General features: G+C 49.5%; 1 protein-coding gene across 1 annotated transcript in view; it reads right to left on the minus strand.

Moving 5' to 3' along the window:
• The window catches only part of gga3b (golgi associated, gamma adaptin ear containing, ARF binding protein 3b), a 39,337-nt gene extending 23,003 nt beyond the window's left edge, over positions 1–16,334 (minus strand). Inside the window, exons 1-7 of the mRNA XM_038777270.1 lie at positions 16,248–16,334; positions 11,240–11,324; positions 10,411–10,486; positions 9,850–9,948; positions 7,937–8,060; positions 6,955–7,058; positions 2,924–3,004 (exon numbers count right to left, since the gene is read on the minus strand). Of these exons, the coding sequence (XP_038633198.1) occupies positions 2,924–3,004; positions 6,955–7,058; positions 7,937–8,060; positions 9,850–9,948; positions 10,411–10,486; positions 11,240–11,324; positions 16,248–16,281 (603 nt within the window). The 5' untranslated portion in view covers positions 16,282–16,334. The remainder of the gene's footprint in view (positions 1–2,923; positions 3,005–6,954; positions 7,059–7,936; positions 8,061–9,849; positions 9,949–10,410; positions 10,487–11,239; positions 11,325–16,247) is intronic.
• Positions 16,335–22,659: the final 6,325 nt, after the last annotated feature.

The raw sequence follows: 22,659 nt of genomic DNA on the forward strand, positions 1-22,659 counted from the left end.
ATCAAATTAGTAACAATACCATGGAATTCCTGGAGTATGTACGGGATGGTTTTCTGGACCAATATTGAGGAACCAAGAAGAAAAGTACAGCACAGGAACAGCAAGCCCGCACCGACCATGCTGTCCGTGTAACCTAAAACCTTTTTACACGCCCGAGGACCATCTCCCTCTATTCCTATTCTATTCATGTATTTGTCAAGGCTCCCCTTAAATATCACTATTGTACCTGCTTCCACCATCACCTCCTCCGGCAGCGAGTTCCAGGCAACACTACCCTCGGTGTAGAAGCCTTTCCTCGTACATCTCCTCTACATTTTGCCCCTCGCACCGTAAACCGATGTCACCGAGTAATTGACTCTTCCATCCTGGCAAAAGCTTCTGACTATCCACTCTGCCCATGCCCTTCATAATTTTGTAGGCCTCAATCAGGTCGCCCCTGATCGCCGTCATTCCAGTGAAAACAAACCCGAGTTTATCCAACCTCTCCTCATAGCTAATGCCCTCCATACCAGGCAACATTTGGCTGTGGAGGCCAAATCATTGAGTGTCTTTAAGACAGAGATATAAAGGTTCTTGATTAAAAAGGGGGATTAGGGGTTATGGGGAGAAGGCAGGAGAATGGGGATGAGAAAATATCAGCCATGTTTGAATGGCGGAGCAGACTCAATGCGCCGAATGGCCTAATTCTGCTCCTATGTCTTAAACTTCTTTGGTACCCTCGCCAAAGCCTCCACATCCTTCTGGTAGTGTGGCGACCAGAATTGAAAACTATATAGAACATAGAACAGTACAGCACAGAACAGGCCCTTCGGCCCTCGATGTTGTGCCGAGCAATGACCACCCTACTCAAACCCACGTATCCACCCTATACCCGTAACCCAACAACCCCACCCCTCCCCCTAACCTTACTTTTTAGGACACTACGGGCAATTTAGCATGGCCAATCCACCTAACCCGCACATCTTTGGACTGTGGGAGGAAACCGGAGCACCCGGAGGAAACCCACGCACACACGGGGAGGACATGCAGACTCCGCACAGACAGTGACCCAGCCGGGAACCGAACCTGGGACCCTGGAGCGGTGAAGCATTTATGCTAACCACCATGCTACCTTGCTGCCCAAGTGTGGCTATACAACTGCAGCGTGACTTAACCAACTAGAGAACGGGCCATCCCCGTTCGGGACTGGGTAATGACAAAGGAATAATTGACCATCTAATTATTCGAGGTCTCTTGGGGATGAGCCACCATAATATGATAGAATTCTTCATCAAGGGGGCGAGTGCAGGGGTGGCACAGTGGTTAGCACTGCTGCCTCATGGCGCCCAGGATTTGACGCCGTGAGGCAGCCTCTGGTCATGGTCCCTGTGGAGTTTGCACATTCTCCCTGTGGCTGCATGAGTTTCACCCCACAACCTAAAACTGTGCCGCGTAGGTGGATTGGTCACGCTAAATTGCCCCCGAATTGGAATTTTATTTTTAAATTAAAAAGATATGGAGTGCATAATTGATTCTGAGACTAGGGTCCTGAATCTAAATAAAGGAAACTACGATGGTATGAGGCACGAGTTTGGGAGAGGTCCTTGCCGCGTTTTACACCCAAGTGATAAGCCAACATCTTCAGATCCTGCCACAAGTTTTGCTCTTTAGCTATCAATTTAATCTCCAATGCTGCAAACTGATGCTGAACCAGACGGTTCACAATCTTGGTTTCCTGTTCAACACAGAGATGAGCTTCTGACCCTCTACCCTCTTCATCATAAAAGCCCACCTGTCACACACACAATTTACAGTGCAGAAGGAGGCCATTCGGCCCATCGAGTCTGGAAAGAGCACCCTACCCAAGGTCAAGACCTCCACCCTATCCCCATAACCCAGTAACCCCACCCAACACTAAGGGAAATTTTATACACCAAGGGCAATTTATCATGGCCAATCCACCTAACCTGCACATCTTTGGACTGTGGGAGGAAACCGGAGCACCCGGAGGAAACCCACGCACACACGGGAAGGATGTGCAGACTCCGCACAGACAGTGACCCAAGCCGGAATCGAACCTGGGACCCTGGAGCTGTGAAGCATTTGTGCTATCCACAATGCTACCGTGCTGCCCTGTCGCAAGTCTGCCCGTTTCAACTTAACTGTTGCTGAATCTGTCATCTGCCCTTCATACCTTTAGACTATTCCAACACAGCCAAATAGCTTTCCAGCTTCCACCCTCCATAAACTCGAGATCATCCAAAACGCAGCTGCCCACATCCAAATTCACTCCATGTCCCACTCTGTGATCACCTGTGCTTGTGGACCTAGCTCCTGGTTTAATGAAGCCTTGATTTTAAATTTCACATCCTCATTTTCAAATCCCTCCATGGTCTTGCACCTCCCTATCTCCAGAATCCCCTCCAGCCCTACAATTCTCCGAGGTCTCTTCACTCCTTCAATTCTGGCCTCTTAAATATCCCCGATTTAATCCTTCCACCACTGGCAGCAGCGTCTTCAGTTGCATGGGCCACAGGATCTGGAATTTCCTGCCTAAATCTCTCCGACTCTCCACCAAGCTTTGCTCCTTTAAGACACTCCTTAAAACTTATTTCTTTGACCAAGCTTTTGGTCGACTAACAAATTATCTTGTTATCCGTTGGCTTAGTGTCAAATTATATTCGATAACATTCCAGGGAACCAGTAGGGGGTGCTTGACTACACTTTAGATGCTATTTAAGTACAAGCTGCTGATATTCCCATCTACCCACTTGCTCATTATATCCCCCATTCCCACCTACAAACCTTCTTGTCCTAGCCTAAACCTACTTTCTCATCTTTAACCTTTCTTTCTAGGAATCCATGCAATCTCTCCTGCCTCGTCAACTTCAATGCTTTTCCCCCTTACGTAATGAACAGTTTTCTGTCAGCTTTGCATCCTTACCTCTTTCACCATGTTCTTAATGAGTTTGTTGGCTTCTTGTAGGTCGTCTGGGTTTTTGCTCTTCAGTAACCTGGCTAACATCTGGGATAAAACAAAAACGTGCATGCCCACTTAAAATTCACATTGAGGTCTATTACATAAGAGCATTGTAGAGCAGCAAGGGGGCTCAATTTCACAGACACAGTTAACACCGATCATTCCACGTTATAAAATCAACGCAACCCAGCAAACAGCCAAAGTCAAGGTTAACATTCTGTGGGATCTGTAGGCACTCCCCGGTCCCGGTCCAGTTCCCCAAGAGACAGGCTCCCTCCCTGGTCCAGTTCCCCAAGAGACAGGCTCCCTCCCTGGTCCAGTTCCCCAAGGGACAGGCTCCCTCCCGGTCCAGTTCCCCAAGGGACAGGCACCCTCCCTGGTCCAGTTCCCCAAGAGACAGGCTCCCTCCCTGGTCCAGTTCCCCAAGGGACAGGCTCCCTCCCTGGTCCAGTTCCCCAAGAGACAGGCTCCCTCCCGGTCCAGTTCCCCAAGAGACAGGCTCCCTCCCTGGTCTAGTTCCCCAAGGGACAGGCTCCCTCCCCGGTTTGGTTCCCTGGGGACAGGCTCCCTCCCTGGTCCAGTTCCCCAAGGGACAGGCTCCCTCCCTGGTCCAGTTCCCCAAGGGACAGGCTCCCTCCCCGGTCTGGTTCCACGGGGACAGGCTCCCTCCCTGGTCCAGTTCCCCAAGGGACAGGCTCCCTCTCTGGTCCAGTTCCCCAAGGGACAGGCACCCTCCCGGTCCAGTTCCCCAAGGGACAGGCACCCTCCCGGTCCAGTTCCCCAAGGGACAGGCTCCCTCCCTGGTCCAGTTCCCCAAGGGACAGGCTCCCTCCCCGGTCTGGTTTCACGGGGACAGGCTCCCTCCCTGGTCCAGTTCCCCGGGGACAGGGTCCCTCCCTGGTCCAGTTCCCCAAGAGACAGGCACCCTCCCTGGTCCAGTTCCCCAAGGGACAGGCTCCCTCCCCAGTCTGGTTCCACGGGGACAAGCTCCCTCCCTGGTCCAGTTCCCCAAGGGACAGGCTCCCTCTCCGGTCTGGTTCCACGGGGACAGGCTCCCTCCCTGGTCCAGTTCCCCAAGGGACAGGCTCCCTCTCTGGTCCAGTTCCCCAAGGGACAGGCTCCCTCCCCAGTCTGGTTCCACGGGGACAGGCTCCCTCCCTGGTCCAGTTCCCCAAAGGACAGGCTCCCTCCCCGGTCTGGTTCCACGGGGACAGGCTCCCTCCCTGGTCCAGTTCCCCAAGGGACAGGCTCCCTCTCTGGTCCAGTTCCCCAAGGGACAGGCTCCCTCCCTGGTCCAGTTCCCCAAGGGACAGGCTCCCTCCCTGGTCCAGTTCCCCAAGGGACAGGCTCCCTCCCCAGTCTGGTTCCACGGGGACAGGCTCCCTCCCTGGTCCAGTTCCCCAAGGGACAGGCTCCCTCTCTGGTCCAGTTCCCCAAGGGACAGGCTCCCTCCCCAGTCTGGTTCCACGGGGACAGGCTCCCTCCCTGGTCCAGTTCCCCAAGGGACAGGCTCCCTCTCTGGTCCAGTTCCCCAAGGGACAGGCACCCTCCCGGTCCAGTTCCCCAAGGGACAGGCACCCTCCCGGTCCAGTTCCCCAAGGGACAGGCTCCCTCCCTGGTCCAGTTCCCCAAGGGACAGGCTCCCTCCCCGGTCTGGTTTCACGGGGACAGGCTCCCTCCCTGGTCCAGTTCCCCGGGGACAGGGTCCCTCCCTGGTCCAGTTCCCCAAGAGACAGGCACCCTCCCTGGTCCAGTTCCCCAAGGGACAGGCTCCCTCCCCAGTCTGGTTCCACGGGGACAGGCTCCCTCCCTGGTCCAGTTCCCCAAGGGACAGGCTCCCTCCCTGGTCCAGTTCCCCAAGGGACAGGCTCCCTCCCCAGTCTGGTTCCACGGGGACAGGCTCCCTCCCTGGTCCAGTTCCCCAAGGGACAGGCTCCCTCTCTGGTCCAGTTCCCCAAGGGACAGGCTCCCTCCCCAGTCTGGTTCCACGGGGACAGGCTCCCTCCCTGGTCCAGTTCCCCAAGGGACAGGCTCCCTCTCTGGTCCAGTTCCCCAAGGGACAGGCACCCTCCCGGTCCAGTTCCCCAAGGGACAGGCACCCTCCCGGTCCAGTTCCCCAAGGGACAGGCTCCCTCCCTGGTCCAGTTCCCCAAGGGACAGGCTCCCTCCCCGGTCTGGTTTCACGGGGACAGGCTCCCTCCCTGGTCCAGTTCCCCGGGGACAGGGTCCCTCCCTGGTCCAGTTCCCCAAGAGACAGGCACCCTCCCTGGTCCAGTTCCCCAAGGGACAGGCTCCCTCCCCAGTCTGGTTCCACGGGGACAGGCTCCCTCCCTGGTCCAGTTCCCCAAGGGACAGGCTCCCTCCCTGGTCCAGTTCCCCAAGGGACAGGCTCCCTCTCCGGTCTGGTTCCACGGGGACAGGCTCCCTCCCTGGTCCAGTTCCCCAAGGGACAGGCTCCCTCTCTGGTCCAGTTCCCCAAGGGACAGGCACCCTCCCGGTCCAGTTCCCCAAGGGACAGGCACCCTCCCGGTCCAGTTCCCCAAGGGACAGGCTCCCTCCCTGGTCCAGTTCCCCAAGGGACAGGCTCCCTCCCCGGTCTGGTTCCACGGGGACAGGCTCCCTCCCTGGTCCAGTTCCCCAAGGGACAGGCTCCCTCTCTGGTCCAGTTCCCCAAGGGACAGGCTCCCTCCCTGGTCCAGTTCCCCAAGGGACAGGCTCCCTCCCTGGTCCAGTTCCCCAAGGGACAGGCTCCCTCCCCAGTCTGGTTCCACGGGGACAGGCTCCCTCCCTGGTCCAGTTCCCCAAGGGACAGGCTCCCTCTCTGGTCCAGTTCCCCAAGGGACAGGCTCCCTCCCCAGTCTGGTTCCACGGGGACAGGCTCCCTCCCTGGTCCAGTTCCCCAAGGGACAGGCTCCCTCCCCGGTCTGGTTCCACGGGGACAGGCTCCCTCCCTGGTCCAGTTCCCCAAGGGACAGGCTCCCTCTCTGGTCCAGTTCCCCAAGGGACAGGCACCCTCCCGGTCCAGTTCCCCAAGGGACAGGCACCCTCCCTGGTCCAGTTCCCCAAGAGACAGGCTCCCTCCCTGGTCCAGTTCCCCAAGGGACAGGCTCCCTCCCGGTCCAGTTCCCCAAGGGACAGGCACCCTCCCTGGTCCAGTTCCCCAAGAGACAGGCTCCCTCCCTGGTCCAGTTCCCCAACGGACAGGTTCCCTCCCTGGTCCAGTTCCCCAAGAGACAGGCTCCCTCCCGGTCCAGTTCCCCAAGAGACAGGCTCCCTCCCTGGTCCAGTTCCCCGGGGACAGGGTCCCTCCCTGGTCCAGTTCCCCAAGAGACAGGCTCCCTCCCTGGTCCAGTTCCCCAAGGGACAGGCTCCCTCCCCAGTCTGGTTCCACGGGGACAGGCTCCCTCCCTGGTCCAGTTCCCCAAGGGACAGGCTCCCTCCCCGGTCTGGTTCCACGGGGACAGGCTCCCTCCCTGGTCCAGTTCCCCAAGGGACAGGCTCCCTCTCTGGTCCAGTTCCCCAAGGGACAGGCACCCTCCCGGTCCAGTTCCCCAAGGGACAGGCACCCTCCCTGGTCCAGTTCCCCAAGAGACAGGCTCCCTCCCTGGTCCAGTTCCCCAAGGGACAGGCTCCCTCCCGGTCTAATTCCCCAAGAGACAGGCTCCCTCCCTGGTCCAGTGCCCCGGGGACAGGGTCCCTCCCTGGTCCAGTTCCCCAAGGGACAGGCTCCCTCCCCGGTCTGGTTCCCCATGGGACAGGCTCCCTCCCCGGTCTGGTTCCCCGGGGACAGGGTCCCTCCCTGGTCCGAGTTGGATTTAAACTCAGATCCCAGATGTGAAGCGATAGTCAACATCCACCTTTTTGATACTGTTTTTTTACTGATGATTTGGCAATTTCGTTGGGCATGTGGGGTTTGAGAAAAGGGAAGAGCTTTTTCCTTCTGTTGATGTCACTTTGTGGGGATGTTGGTCACCAGTCAAATGATGCTCTCCTACCTTAGATTTTTCATTGTCTTCAAATACTGCGTTTTTCGGACGAGTTGGGGGCGAAGGAATCAGGGTCTTATCAACTGGGATCTGAGGATCATGTTGCAAAATACCTTGAAAAATAATGCAGGACATCAGACTGCTCAAAACTATTCATCAGTCTATTCAATTAGACTTTACCAATAAACAGTGCAGCACAGACAGAAAATACTGCAGCAATGCAACATTGCAAAGAGGGAGACCAGCTCCCACAGTCCAGATTCTCTGGTGGAGATTGCTTCCAAAACGCCCATATGCCTGGATCTGGTATGTGTCTTTTGTGGGGATCATAAATTGGATTCAATTTGAATTGCTTTTTGGAGCAGGCAGCAGGTGGATTAGGTGTTTGCCCCTATTCACTCTGCGCTTTAGCTTTGTAACTCGGAGAAAGGAATTTAAACAAAAGGTATTGATGGCTCCCACATGACATGCCATCAAGGACCATGTATGCACAGTGGCCACCTGGGTGAGTTGGGAGAGGGCTGACTCTGGCCATGGATCCCAATCCCAGAAATGGTCAATGGCTGAACACCAGATATAAAGCTGGAGTAAAGGGAGACATGACTCTGGAAAGCAAGTCCCTGGTTAGCACTGCTGCCTCACAGCACCAGGGATCCGGGTTCAATTCCAGCCTTGAGTGATTATGTGTGGGGTTTGCACGTTCTCCCTGTGTCTGCGTTGGTTTCCTCCCACAGTCCAAAGATGTGCAGGTTAACTGGGGTTACTGGGATACCCGGGGGGGGGGGGGGGTGTTCTTTCGGAGGGTTGGTGCAGACTTGATGGGCCGAATGGTCTTCTTCTAAACTGTGGTGGTTCTATGACTTCATACCTATAGACTGGTGCAGTAAACCTCAGCCAAAACATTCACCAAGTGCCCCAACCATATACTTGGTCATTATTTTATTTGCCTAACATGGAGAATGGTGCAGGATTCCAAACAAACTCTTCACACCTTGTTTCTTTAACATATGGTAGGCATCTTTGATTTTGATTTCCTCTGGGAGAGCAACAGTCCAGCTGTACAGCAATTCAATCACTTTGGTTTTGACCTTTTCGGATACTCTGTCTCCTAAATACTGAAAAATAAAGAAAATCAAAATGAAATAAAATAAACACACAAGAACAGGAGGCAGCCATTCAGGCCTGGTCTGTCATTTGATTTCACCATGGTTGATCTGTACCGTAACCCCATTCAGCTGCCTTTTGTCCATAACCCTCAACACTCCTACCCAACAAAAGTCTATCACTGTCAATCTTGGAAGTTCTAACTAAGCCCCAGAATCAAAAGTCTTTTGGGGGATGGAGTTCCAGATTTCCACTAGTCACTGTATGAAGATCTGCTTCCCAAATTCACCTCTAAATGGTCTTGTGCGAATTTTAAGATGGTGGTTTTGATTTTGATTCCCCCAGTCAGAGGAAATTATTCTTCCATATGTATCCAACTGAATCCATTTAACATTTTAAACACCTCAATTAGATCAGTCATCAATCTCCTATATTCAAGCGGTAAGGAATAGAAAGATAAATTTAGAGTGCCCAATCATTTTTTGTTCCAATTAAGGGGCAATTTAGCATGGCCAATCCACCTACCCTGCACATCTTTGGGTTGTGGGGGTGAGAGCCACACAGCCATCGGGAGAATGTGCAAACTTCACATAAACAGTGACCCGGGGCCGGGATCGAACCCAGGTCCTCAGCGCCGTAGGCAGCAATGCTAACCACTGTGCCACCCAAGGAAGATACATACATAGTTACATAGAAGATGGGAGCAGGAGGAGGCCTTTTGCCCTTCGAGCCTGCTCCGCCGTTCATCATGATCATGGCTAATCATCCAACTCAATAGCCTAATCCTGCTTTATTTTTTTAAAATTTAGAGTATCCAATTATTTTTTTACAATTAAGGGGTAATTTAACGTGGCTAATTTACCTACCCTACACATCTTTGGGTTGTGGGGGCAAAACTCACGCAAACACGGGGAGAATGTGCAAACTCCACACGGACAGTGACCCAGATCTGGGATTGAACCAGGGACCTCAGCGCCGTGAGACAGCAGCACTAACCACTGCGCCACCGTGCTGCCCTAATTCTTCTTTCTCCCCATAACCTTTGATCCCATTCTCCCCAAGTGCAATATCGAGCTGCCTCTTGAATATATTCAAAGTTTTAGCATCAACTATTTCCTGTGCTAATGAATTCCACAGGCTCACCACTCTTTGTGTGAAGAAATGTCTCCTTATATCTGTATGAAAGATGTCATGAGGATATCTGCATTTCTTGCAATGGACACATACTGCTGTAGAAAATTCTCCAAAGCACACTCCAGGATCTCTTGCCCGTCTCTGTCCTGTGCACTACCACTATGTCAATCCACATTAAGATAATTAAAAGTACCCCCCCATTAATTTTTGCACATCTCTGTAATTTCTTTGCAGATTAGTTTCTCTAATTAGTTTCTCCTGGAAAGGACAGCCTTTCCACTAGTTGATGGCCTATAGTCTACACCGAGCAATGTATTGCACCTTTTTTTTGTTCCTTAGCTTTAGCCAAATTGATGCTATGTTGTTCCCTCTGGGACATCCTCTTTCTCCAGTACAGCAGTGTTCTCCTTCATCAATACTGCCACCCCTCCCCCGTTCCTCCCTTTCCTGACAGTAATCTCCAAAATACTCTTTCTGGCTCTGTTATTGAAATCTTCAAATTACGTTCAACATTCAATGAATACAAGTCTTTGCCGAGAGTGTTACCACTTGGTGCTAGTACTTATTGAGGAGTGCGTGCCAGCCATTTGTCTGAAACTCTGATACACTCTGCTGCTTGCTGCCTCTTTGAGTCTCAATGTTAGGTTCAGATGCTGGGAGACTCACCTTCGGAGAAACCACTTTGATTAACTCATTCAGGAATCGGAACTTTCCAACTTCATTGTGAAATCTCCGTCCACAGTTCTTCATACAAGCTTCTAACACCTAGAATTCAACCAAAATAGTAGCATCACTGCACAGGAGACACATTGCAAAAATAACTGCTGTTCAGCATTCAACATCACACCAAAAGGAGCATTTCTCAGGCCCGCAGCCATGCTTTACAACAGCTCCTGAAGTGTACAGCCTAGAATTAGCCATATAGGGGTTGCCCTATATTGACACCCAACCCCAGGAAAGTGCTCCCTCGAACACGTATGTTGTAGCTGTCGTTCCCATTCACCTCTGGCATGGCAATGCAAATGGTCCTGTGCAAATCCAGTGAAACTAAGGCCTGACATTTACACACTCTTTAGTGGGGGTCTGAACTGTGCTATGATGTAGTGTCTGCACCAATGTACAAACTGTGTGCTCCGAGCAGCGAGTACCCTTTTCCTTCACTCACACACATTGTGGAAACATTACAAAACACTGAAGTGCAGACTGGGTGTGGAATCCAATACTCACTGTAAGGGTTTGCACTGCCTCCCACTCCTGAGGAGACTGGATTTTATGAGCCAGCAGCCTGACAGCAATCTGTGGCCTGGTAATAGAAACAAAAGGATGAAATAACACAAAACCATTACCTTTGCACGAGAATGAGGCATTGACTCTTCTCCGGGGCCAAGGAGAGTCCATTCCAGAGGAGATGCTGCAAGTCCATCCCAAACACAAGGAACATGTCCAAACAAGGTCAAATGGAGTGCGTCCCCACCCCCCCAGTCGGGGAGATCCCCCTCATCCTGCAGCATATACCGAGATTCCTCCCCCTGCTGCCTGGACCTCGGGGCAGGTGGGGAGCCGGTTCAGAGCCTGCATTGATGACTGTAATGGTATATTTGAATTGATACTGGGATCCCAAGGCAGTGCTATGGAGGAACATTGCTCAGTACCTGTACAATGCTGATGGTAACAAGCCAGATGGAGAAGGGCCATGTTTCTCACTCCTTCCATCACCTATCCAATGCAGATTAACAGTAGGGAGGTGCTGACTTGTTTATTCTAAGTGTCTGTATTTGGGTAAATCTGATGCATTGTGTTCCCCATCACCAGCACTAATCAACAGCAACACTACACAGAGATGCCCCTGAACTAAAAACAAACCTTCCTGTTCACAGATTTCTGCAGCTGGTCTTGCCATGCTAAGAAAAGTCTGCGTATCAATCTTTGTTACTTCGAAGTTAAATCACTCCTAAATTCTAGAGGACAGCAAATCATTTTTACCTGCAAAAAATAAAACCTTTGGACAAAAATATTGTAAACAAAGAGAGTACAATGCAATCATTTATGTACGCACCCTTCCAGCTCCTTGTTGACTTGGTCACAGAAGCCAATGATGTACTCCCAATCCTCTTGTCGATTTGCAGGATTAGTGGCTTTATCTGTTGGGAAGGAAGAAGTGAGATCAATTATCGCACTCCTGACTGGTACAGAAGAGTGCCTTAACCACCCAGAACTGGATATCTGACCATAAATAATCACCATGTGTGGATAAACTAAAAACTTTCCGGTTGAGGTTCAATATTAGAAACATTGCCGTGCTCCTCCTCCAACATTTTCATTGTTTGTACCAGGCATATTATTCACATTGCTTCAATGTAGAAATATAAACCACACTTCACACATCAGGCTTCAATCCCGTATGTCAGATGTGGTGTAATTAATACCTACATTTCCACAGCAACATAATGATGCTTGTCCTGGATCAGCAACCCAGAGAATGCATAACCCAAACTTAATAACATTTGCAGCCACCTTTAGCCAGAAACATAGAATCCCTAGTGTGCAGAAGGAAAGCATTTGGCTCATCGAGTCGGCACGATCCTCCAAAAGAACACCCTACCTAGACCCACTCCCCCGCCCTATCCCCATAACCTGCACATCCTTAGACACTCAGGGACAATTTAGTCCATCTGACCTGCGCACCTTTGGACTGTGAGGGGAAACCGGAGCACCCAGAAGAAACTCACGCAGACACGGGGAGGATGTGCAAACTTCACACAGACACCCAAGGCTGGAATTGAACCCAGGTCTCTGGCGCTGTGATGCAGCAGTGCTAACCACTCTGCCACCTTCAACGATCCATCTCGGCTTCCTTCTGAGGTCCACAGCATCACAGGTGCCGGCGTTCAGTCAATTCGATTCACTCCAAGCAATATCAAGAAATGGCTGAGGGCACCGAATACTGAAAAGTCTATGGGCCATGACAATATTCCACAATAGGGCTGAAGACTTGTGCTCCAGATCGTGCTGATTCAACCCAGTAATTACGGCCCATTCGTCTACTCTCTATAATCAGCCAAGAGAAGGAAGGGATCATCAACAGCACTATCAAGCGGCACTTACTCAGGAATAACCTGCTCACTGACACTCAGTTTGGGTCCGTCAAGGTCGCTCTGTTCACTGACCTCATTACAGTCTAGGTCCAAATATGGACAAAACAGCTGAACTTCAGGAGGTGAGGAGAGACAACATGGCAGCAATTGACCAAGTATGGCATGAAGGGGCCCTCACAAAATTGAAATCAATGGGAACTCGCCACTGGTTGGAGTTATCACGAGCTCAAAGGAAGATGATTGTGGTTGCTGGAGGTCTATCATCTCAGTTTCAGGACTTCACTGAAAAAGTTCATCAGGGTAATGTTCTTGGCTCATCCATATACAGCTGCTTCATCAATGACCTTCCTTCTCCAAGGTCAGAAGTCGGGATGTTCGCTGATTGCACGGTGTTGAACACTATTTGCAACTCCTTAGATACCAAAGCAGTCTGTGTCCAAATGCAGCAAGATTTGGATAACATCCAAGCTTGGGCTGATAAGTAGTAAGTAACAGTTGCAACACAGAACTGCCAGGCAATAAACATTTTCAATAGTACAGAGAATCTAGCCATCGCCCCATGTCATTCAATGCATTACCATCACTGACTTCCAAATTAGCAACATCCTGGATGTTACCACTGACCAGAAACTAAACTGGACTCGCCATATGAATACTGTGGCTACAAGAGCAGGTTAGAGACTAGGAATCCTCTGGCGAGTAACTCACCACCTGACTCCCCAGAGCTGTATCCGCCAACTACAAGGCAAAAGTCAGGAGTATGATGGAATCCTTACCTGGATGATTGCTGCTCCAACAACACTCACCTTGACACAATTCAGGACAAAGCAGCCTGCTTGTTTGGCATCCCATGCACAAACATTCACTTCCTCTACCACCGACACATGCGGCAACAAGGTGTACCACCAATAAGGTCCACTGTTATGCAGTGCTATGCCTTGTCAGGCCTATCCCCGTCAGTTCTTCCCCGTAGTGCTGTAGAGTGACAACCCACTCCTCATCAAAGCTTCTATGACAGCACCTTTCTAATCTGTGACTTCTACCATCTAGAAAGGCAAGGGCAGCAAATTCTGAAGCAGTCCATATCCAAATGCAGCATGGCCTGGATAATATCCATGCTTGGGCTAGCAAGTAATAAGTAACTTTCTCACCACAACAGTGTCAGGTCAACACTATCACCTGCAAGTTCCCCTTTGAGCCATACACCATCCTGACTTTGAACGATGTCACATCCCTCCACCGTCACTGGGTCAAAAGCCTGGAAATCCTTCTAACAACACTGTGGGTGTACTGATAACAGTGTTATACTGTGACAGATCTGTCCACTCCAGTATCGTGCCCTAGTTTTATACAGTGACAGACATCTCCTCATCAGTACTGCACCACAGTGTTTTACAGTAAAACAGCACCCTCCAGTGCTGTATCCCAGTGGAACATAGTGACACCCCCATCAGTGCTCTACCTTAATGTACCTTAATGTTATGCATTGACAATCTGTTCCTACCAGTACTGTACCCCAATGTTTTAATGACAGACCTTGCCCCATCAGAACTGTGCCCCAGCATTAAACAATGCACTGCAAATTCAATGAATGACTGACCAATGCCCACCAGTACTGTACAGCAGTGTTGTAGTGACAGACCTGTATCATCAGTACTCTACCCATGTTATAGTCACAAATCGGTCTCCACAAGTACCGTACCCCAGTATTATGAAGCAACAGACCTGTCTCCACCAGTGCTGTAGCCAGTGTTATACAGCGACAGTCCTGCACAAACCAGTACTGTAGAATAGAATAGAAGAATAATCGCTTATTGTCACAAGTAGGCTTCAAATGAAGTTACTGTGAAAAGTCCCTAGTCGCCACATTCCGGCGCCTGTTCGGGGAGGCTGTTACGGGAACCCAGTGTTATACAGTGAAAGGACTGTACCCACCAGTACTGTACCCGTGTTATACAGTGAAAGAACTGTACCCACCAGTACTGCATCCCAGTGTTATACAGTGAAAGGACTGTACCCACCAGTACTGTACCCCAGTGTTATACAGTAAAAGGACTGTACCCACAAGTACTGCACCCCAGTGTTATAGTGAAAGAACTGAACCCACCAGTACTGCACCCCAGTGCCATAGTGCCAGGACTGTACCCACCAGTACTTTACCCCAGTGTTATACAGTAAAAGGACTGTACCCACAAGTACTGCACCCCAGTGTTATAGTGAAAGAACTGAACCCACCAGTACTGCACCCCAGTGCCATAGTGCCAGGACTGTACCCACCAGTACTGTACCCCAGTGCTATACAGCAAAAGGACTGTACCCACCAGTACTGTATCCCAGTCTTATACAGTGAAAGGACTGTACCCACCAGTACTGCACCCCAGTGTTATACAGTGAAAGGACTGTACCCACCAGTACTGTACCCCAGTGTTATACAGTGAAAGGACTGTACCAAAAAGTACTGCACCCCAGTGCCATAGTGGCAGGACTGTACCCACCAGTACTGTACCCGTGTTAGACAGTGAAAAGGCTGTACCCACCAGTACTGTACCCCAGTGCTATACAGCGAAAGGACTGTACCCACCAGTACTGTACCCCAGTGTTATACAGTGAAAGGACTGTACCCACAGGTACTGCACCCCACTGTTATACAGCAAAAGGACTGTACCCACCAGTATGCACCCCAGTGCTATACAGTGAAAGGACTGTACCCACAAGTACTACACCCCAGTGCCATAGTGGCAGGGCTGTAACCACCAGTACTATACCCCAGTGTTATACAGTGAAAGGGCTGTAGCCACCAGTACTGTATCCCAGTGCTATACTGCAAAAGGACTGTACCCACCAGTACTGTACCCCAGTGCTATACAGCAAAAGGACTGCACCAACCAGTACTGTACCCCAGTGCTATACAGTGAAAGGACTGTACCCACCAGTATGCACCCCAGTGCTATACAGTGAAAGGACTGTACCCACCAGTACTGCACCCCAGTGCCATAGTGGCAGGGCTGTAACCACCAGTACTATACCCCAGTGTTATACAGTGAAAGGACTGTACCCACCAGTACTGTATCCCAGTGCTGTACAGCAAAAGGACTGCACCAACCAGTACTGTACCCCAGTGCTATACAGTGAAAGGACTGTACCCACAAGTACTGCACCCGTGTTATACAGTGAAAGGACTGTACCCACCAGTACTGTACCCGTGTTATACAGTGAAAGGGCTGTACCCACAATTACTGCACCCCAGTGTTATACAGTGAAAGGACTGTACCCACCAGTACTGTACCACAGTGTTATACAGTGAAAGCGCTGTACCCACAAGTACTGCACCCCAGTGTTATACAGTGAAAGGACTGTACCCACCAGTACTGCACCCCAGTGCCATAGTGGCAGAACTGTACCCACAAGTACTGCACCCCAGTGTTACAGTGAAAGGACTGTTCCCACCAGTACTGTATCCCAGTATTATACAGCGAAATACTGTACCCACAAGTACTGCACCCCAGTGTTATACAGTGAAAGGACTGTACCCACCAGTACTGCACCCCAGTGCCATAGTGGCAGAACTGTACCCACAAGTACTGCACCCCAGTGCCATAGTGGCAGAACTGTACCCACAAGTACTGCACCCCAGTGTTACAGTGAAAGGGCTGTTCCCACCAGTACTGTATCCCAGTATTATACAGCGAAATACTGTACCCACAAGTACTGCACCCCATTGTTATACAGTGAAAGGACTGTACCCACAAGTACTGCACCCCAGTGTTATACAGTGAAAGGACTGTACCCACAAGTACTGCACCCCATTGTTATACAGTGAAAGGACTGTACCCACAAGTACTGCACCCCAGTGTTATACAGTGAAAGGACTGTAGCCACCAGTACTGTACCCCAGTGTTAGACAGTGACAGAGCCGTTGACGGCGCTGTGCGCATAGTTCTCTCGCCCTCTCGCTCTATTCATACTCACTGAGCCAAGATTCCAGGGTCTCTCCTTCCGCCATATTGTCCCAAACCTCGGGAAATCTCGCAGGATGCCGGACGTTCCCGAAACATCGCGAGACCTCAGGGCGGAGCCGAGGCGGGGCTGGCATCGGGGTCAGAGGCCGGAGATCACGGGGTTAGGGTTCAGTGAATGGACAGTCACTGGGGCGGGTTTGAGGCTGGGTTATGGATGTGGGATTGGGGGCGGGCTGGGGTGCTGTGTGTAGTAAGGCGGTGTCTGAGGTGATGGAGGAGAGCAGGGGGACATTGTAGTTTCACAAAGCTTGGTTAAGTTTCAAGATCCTTTTTCAAATGGATTTGAAATGTCAGTCTCTCCACCACCTCCTCCTCCACACCAGGGGCTGGTTTAGCTCACTGGGCTAAATCGCTGGCTTTTAAGGCAGGCCAGCAGCACGGTTCGATTCCTGTACCAGCCTCCCCGGACAGGCGCCGGAATGTGGCGACTAGGGGCTTTTCACAGTAACTTCATTGAAGCCTACTCGTGACAATAAGCGATTTTCATTTCATTTCATTATAGCCCTGCATAATAGGCAGAAAATGCTGCTTGTAAAGTGGGTTTGAAGTATGTTTTAATAAAACATGTATTTACTATCACACCCTGGGCTAGTGTGCGGCCAATTCCAGTCCCACTTGACCCAGAGTCGCAACCCTGGTGAAACTCGAGTTTATATTCGTACTCGTGGCTTTCGTTGAGTTAAATTGACCACAGTCGCCAGGTTAAACACAAGTAACATTTTTATTATTAACTAATTATAATTAAATACCAAAAAATACAACCGGCTAATCCACTATCTGATCCCCCCCCCCCCCCCCCCCCCCCCTGCTTTCTAACACTGGAATTGGCAGTAACGTGTGGCGCCGTGATCGTATTGTGGTTAGTACTCTGTGTTGTGGTCGCAGCAACCTCGGTTCGAATCCGAGTCACGGCAGCAGTAAGGGGATTTGTTTTGGGGCAGCAGGGTAGCATGGTGGTTAGCATAAATGCTTCACAGCTCCAGGGTCCCAGGTTCGATTCCCGGCTGGGTCACTGTCTGTGTGGAGTCTGCACGTCCTCCCCCAGTGTGCGTGGGTTTCCTCCGGGTGCTCCGGTTTCCTCCCACAGTCCAAAGATGTGCGGGTTAGGTGGATTGGCCATGCTAAATTGCCCGTAGTGTCCTAATAAAAAGTAAGGTTAAGGGGGGGTTGTTGGGTTACGGGTATAGGGTGGATACGTGGGTTTGAGTAGGGTGATCATGGCTCGGCACAACATTGAGGGCCGAAGGGCCTGTTCTGTGCTGTACTGTTCTAAAAAAAAAACACACAGACAAATACACAAGGGAAAGAGTGGTTGGAAGGGGAGAAAAATAACAAAATAAAAGGATAAGGATCTTTGATTCGGATGGATGTCTCCCTGTTAGTTTCTTTCTCAAGGTTAGGCCTTCAGTGGGTCCCTTCTTTTCCTTCAGGTCAGCTTGTAATGATCTTCACTGCAGACTTACAGAGACAGCAGAGAGAGGGAGGAAACACAGCTCCTTAAGAGAGGAGAGGAAACGCTCCATACGTGTCAATGCATCCAGAGAATGGTTTGATATAAGTTGGCATATTCATCCTATTACTCTTGGAATCTAGCAAAGAGGGAATGGCCCTAGAGTCTGTCCTCTTCCTAGTAGGAAAAGCCAGGTACCTACTTGGTTTGTTTCCAAACTCAAGTAGCTATCATGTGGCAAACCTTATAGCCCCCTCAGCACATTGGGTCAACAAGGGGTCCAGTGCCATTCAAATTACATTAATTTATTTCAGCAACAAATGGCGAGAATTCCTCCCATACTTCCTCTCTGTTTCAGCCACATTTTACTTCCAACTGGTGCTGTCGCTAAGCATTTTATGCCTTTTGTTGCCCATATATGAAATGACCAAACCTTTGGCATAAGTCTTGCAGGCTTCCCACAGAATTGAGAGGTTTACACCAGAGAAGAATTGACTTGAGCAGAAGAGATCAAATTCAGCCTTAAATTACCAGATAAAGTTATGGTCCCTGAGCAAAGAAGCATCAGATCTCCAAGATCTAAACAGCAGGTGGATCCCCTTGAACTAAAATTCCAGGAAGGCAGGCATATAATCAGAAATCACAGTATTACCCCGCCTCGGCTCCGCCCTGAGGTCTCGCGATGTTTCGGCAACGTCCAGCAGGAAGTCACACAGTAGCATTGTTTTGGGATGAATAAAATAGTCAATTGTCTGTGTAAATAGTAAAATAGTCTGTATGGAGTTTGCACATTCTCCCCGTGATTGCGTGGGATTCGCCCCCACAACCCAAACATGTGCAGGGTAGGTGGATTTGCTATGCTAAATTGCCTCTTAATTGGAAAAAATGAATTGGGCACTCTAGTTTTTAAAAAAATTCTAGCATATTAGTGGAGAGCAGAGAAGAAAGTGAACTCTCTATCTTTAGATGCAGTGTCCATTTAAACACCCTACCTCCTCACAAACCAATGCTAAAGTCTTTGCCTCTAGGGTGGGTGGATTCCTAGTTACGTGGAGTTAGTCCATCAAAGGGTTAACATGACAGCTGAAGTCCCCACCCATAAACAAATTAGTTGATGCTAGTTCAGCAAAGTCCATGAAAACTTTGTCATAAAATTCAAGGGAATAATTTGGGGGACCATACACATTCATTATCAAATCATTTTCCCCATACAATAGTCCTTTGACAATCACATACCTACCCCCATTATCCTCCACACAGTCCTCCATTCTAAAAGGCACATTTTATTGACAGAGGGTGTAATCCAATAGTCACACTGCGCCCAAAAAGCAGCTTACCGCAGCGCAGCGTGGACGATGAAAGCCAGGAGACCTTGCTCCCCGGATCTACCTAGCTCGCAACACCTCACGAGATTCAACGCAATCTCACAAGACGTTGTAATGTAAATCCAGCCCACAATGGATGGGATCACTTTTTGGCAAATCTGCATATTAGAGCAAGATAGTAAGCCTTATTCTAAAGTGCAGATTCCCGGGTGCCTGAGGCTTTGGGATTCAACCCCTTTGCCTCAGAGACCTCAGACGAGCGCTGTTTAGCACCAGTCCCCACAAACTGGAATCAGACAGAACGGCACATGTGGGGGTCTCCAAGGGGCCCACGGCTGCATGTCCTTTGGGCAGTGTGGTGCCCTGGCACTGCTGGTGCCTAGGTGACACTGCCAGCTGACAAGGGCACTGCCAAGCTGGCGTTTTTTGCGTGCGTGCAATCGGGCCAGGGTTGCCTGGCATGCATATTGGGTTGCCTGACATGCATATTGGGGGGTTGCAGGGGACCCTCCCATGGTGTTTTCTGGCTGGGGGGGAGGTTGGGTGTTCAGGCTGGGGAGGGGGGGAGGGTCAGGGTGACCTCTCGGTACAATGGGTAGTAAGCTATGTAAGGCCTTGGCTGAGCATTCTCCGTTCAGCGCCCTTATTCAATGCTAGTCACATGGAATAACCATGTGTTAAACGTGCTCGCAAGAGAGGGTAGCACGGTGGCACAGTGGTTAGCAATCTGCCTCACGTCGCCGAGGTCCCAGGTTCGATCCCGGCTCTGGGGCACTGGCGGTGTGGAGTTTGCACATTCTCCCCGTGTTTGCGTGGGTTTTGCTTCCACTACCCAAACAAATGAGATATGTACTCAACCCGCTAGACCCTTACCGGGTTTCTCTCTTTGGTCGGAGCCTTACTGGCCAATCTAATATACACTGGGTAATTGGGTTACCCCGCCCCTAGCAGGGAGCATGTACTCGGCAAGGAGCATGGGGTATACAAACATTCCCACCATATATCTCGTGCGGGATATCACAGAAAGACAAAATCTTTCTTCTTTGAATAGGTGATGTACTCCCTGCACGTTCCAGGAGCAAAGTTTCAAAGTAGCTACTGCTGTTGCTTATCCAGCCAAAGAGAGTATAGGATATTGACACAAAGAGAAAAAAAGGCTTACATGCCAGAGAATTTCACGCCCCACTTGGGCATGCACCAAAACATACCGACTGATAGATTATTGATTTATTGATTCATTAATTTGTTTAGGTACTGATTAAGTGCATAGCTAAAGAATGCAATTATTCAAAATGCCATGATTGAATGAGAGTCATTGTTTCAGACAATGAATTAACTATTGAACTTTAGGGTCTTGTCTGTAGAAATTTAGATATTGTTTCAACAAATGCTTCATCTAATGAATAGACGATTGTATTTCAATGCATTTAGCAATAAGATTGTATTAACTAATTAGTTACAGCAAGGTCTGTGGCCAGCAATGACGTGAGAAACCTATTCTCATGAGGCTGCGCACATAGACACTGAATTATTCCTTTTTTTTTTTAAATTAGAGTATCCAATTAATTTTTTCCAATTAAGGGGCAATTTAGCGTGGCCAATCCACCTAGCCTGCACATCTTTGGGTTGTGGGGGCGAAACCCACACAAACACGGGGAGAATGTGCAAACTCCACACAGACAGTGACCCAGAGCCGGGATCGAACCTGGGACCTCGGCGCTGTGAGGCTGCAGGGCTAACCCACTGCGCCACCGTGCTGCCCGACACTGAATTATTCCTGATGGATATCAGTCAATCTTAAGTAATGGTCAATGTTTGATTAATAAATCAGCCTCTAAGTAACAGAAATCTATTTCAACAAATCAGGAGGTCTCAGCTGAGACTGAGAAACCAATGAGAGTAAATGAGGGATTAGACCATCGATAAGGATTCCCTTAAAGTAAGACCTCATGATCGAGGTCATTCTCCTGTGTTCCTGCCTTCCTGAATTTCATGGATAATTCTATTAGTTTATTTTAAAAGTGATTTCTTTATGCTTCTTTGATTAACGATTTCCTTTGCTATGTATTTGATAAACTCATGTACTGTTTAATATTTTGTGTCTAAGTTTTGATTCAGTTCGTATGCAAGTGTATTTCACAGTAACTTCATTGCAGTGTTAATGTAAGCCAACTTGTGACACGAATAAAGATTATTATTATTATAGAAATAAAGTTGTATTTTTTACACCTCCAATCAACTGGACAATCGTCTCTCATTGGAAGATAAAATTAGAGATTTTATACCTATCCCATCTCCAACTATACCAGAAGCACCATTGACGTATTATAAAGTATTTTTCCAGGATATGAGACCTGCCTAAACTCTTGCAGGAACTAATTAATGATTCTTTAACCTCCAAATAAAAAAATACAATAAATTTTTTTTTTTAAATTTGGAGTACCCAATTCATTTTTTCCAATTAAGGGGCAATTTAGCGTGGCCAATCCACCTACCCTGCACATCTTTAGGTTGTGGGGGTGAAACCCATGCAAACACGGGGAGAACGTGCAAACTCCACACGGACAGTAGCCCAGAGCCGGGATCGAACCTGGGACCTCGGCACCGTGAGGCAACAGGGCTAACCCACTGCGCCACCGTGCTGCCTCAAAAGATACAAGAAATAAGCAAAGTCGTTAGTTCTAAGGGAGTATTCCTCACCAAATCTGAGGAGCTACGAGCTATACCTGCAGACTTTCGATCATTACACTCAGGAGTCTTTCCCCTCAAAAAAGAAAAGGTAAGATATATCACAATAAGGATGAATGCCAAATGTCCTTTCTTCATTCTGAACCTTCCCATTAAGAGTTAAGCCATTTTCAAGGGCAGCACGGAGGCACAGTGGTTAGCATTGCTGCCTACGGCGCTGAGGACCCGGGTTCGAATCCCGGCCCTGGGTCACTGCCCGTGTGGAGTTTTCACATTCTCCCCGTGTCTGCGTGGGTCTCACCCCCACAACCCAAAGATGTGCAGGATAGGTAGATTGGCCACACTAAATTGCCTCTTAATTGGAAAAAATTATTGAGTACTCTAAATTTTTTTTTTTTAAAGAGTTAAGCCACTTTCCGACCTACCGGCAGTGGCGCTACTCATATTTATCAAGATTAAAGCAAAGGAGACAATAAAGCATATACTAGCACAATAAACATATGGATAAGGTGATGAAAAGGTGGATATCTGTCACACAGACCGAGTACCATATAACATACACAGTGCACTCTTTAACTAGAAGGAGCATGCTGAGGGGTGTTTTCCATTCAAGACAAATGGAGATCCCTGGTATTCTGAAGGATAAAACATTCATTTTAGTGCTCAATTATGAAATCACCCCTATCAACATGATAAATAACAACATAGAATCAGGCAGGAATTATAGTGATAAGGGATAGAGTCCAAATTTTCCAGTGAACTGTGTGGTGAATGTGTAACCACTATAATTCACACTGTACGTTACTGTGTCCCTGTGGGCTCCATCTGTGAGCCGTTGCACGGCTCTGCCCACAGGGGGAGATGAGGAGCATGTACAGGACTCCGCCCTCGGGCTCCAT

Source organism: Scyliorhinus canicula, chromosome 18 (genome assembly GCF_902713615.1).
Source record: "Scyliorhinus canicula chromosome 18, sScyCan1.1, whole genome shotgun sequence".
In the NCBI taxonomy this organism is placed as follows: domain Eukaryota; kingdom Metazoa; phylum Chordata; class Chondrichthyes; order Carcharhiniformes; family Scyliorhinidae; genus Scyliorhinus; species Scyliorhinus canicula.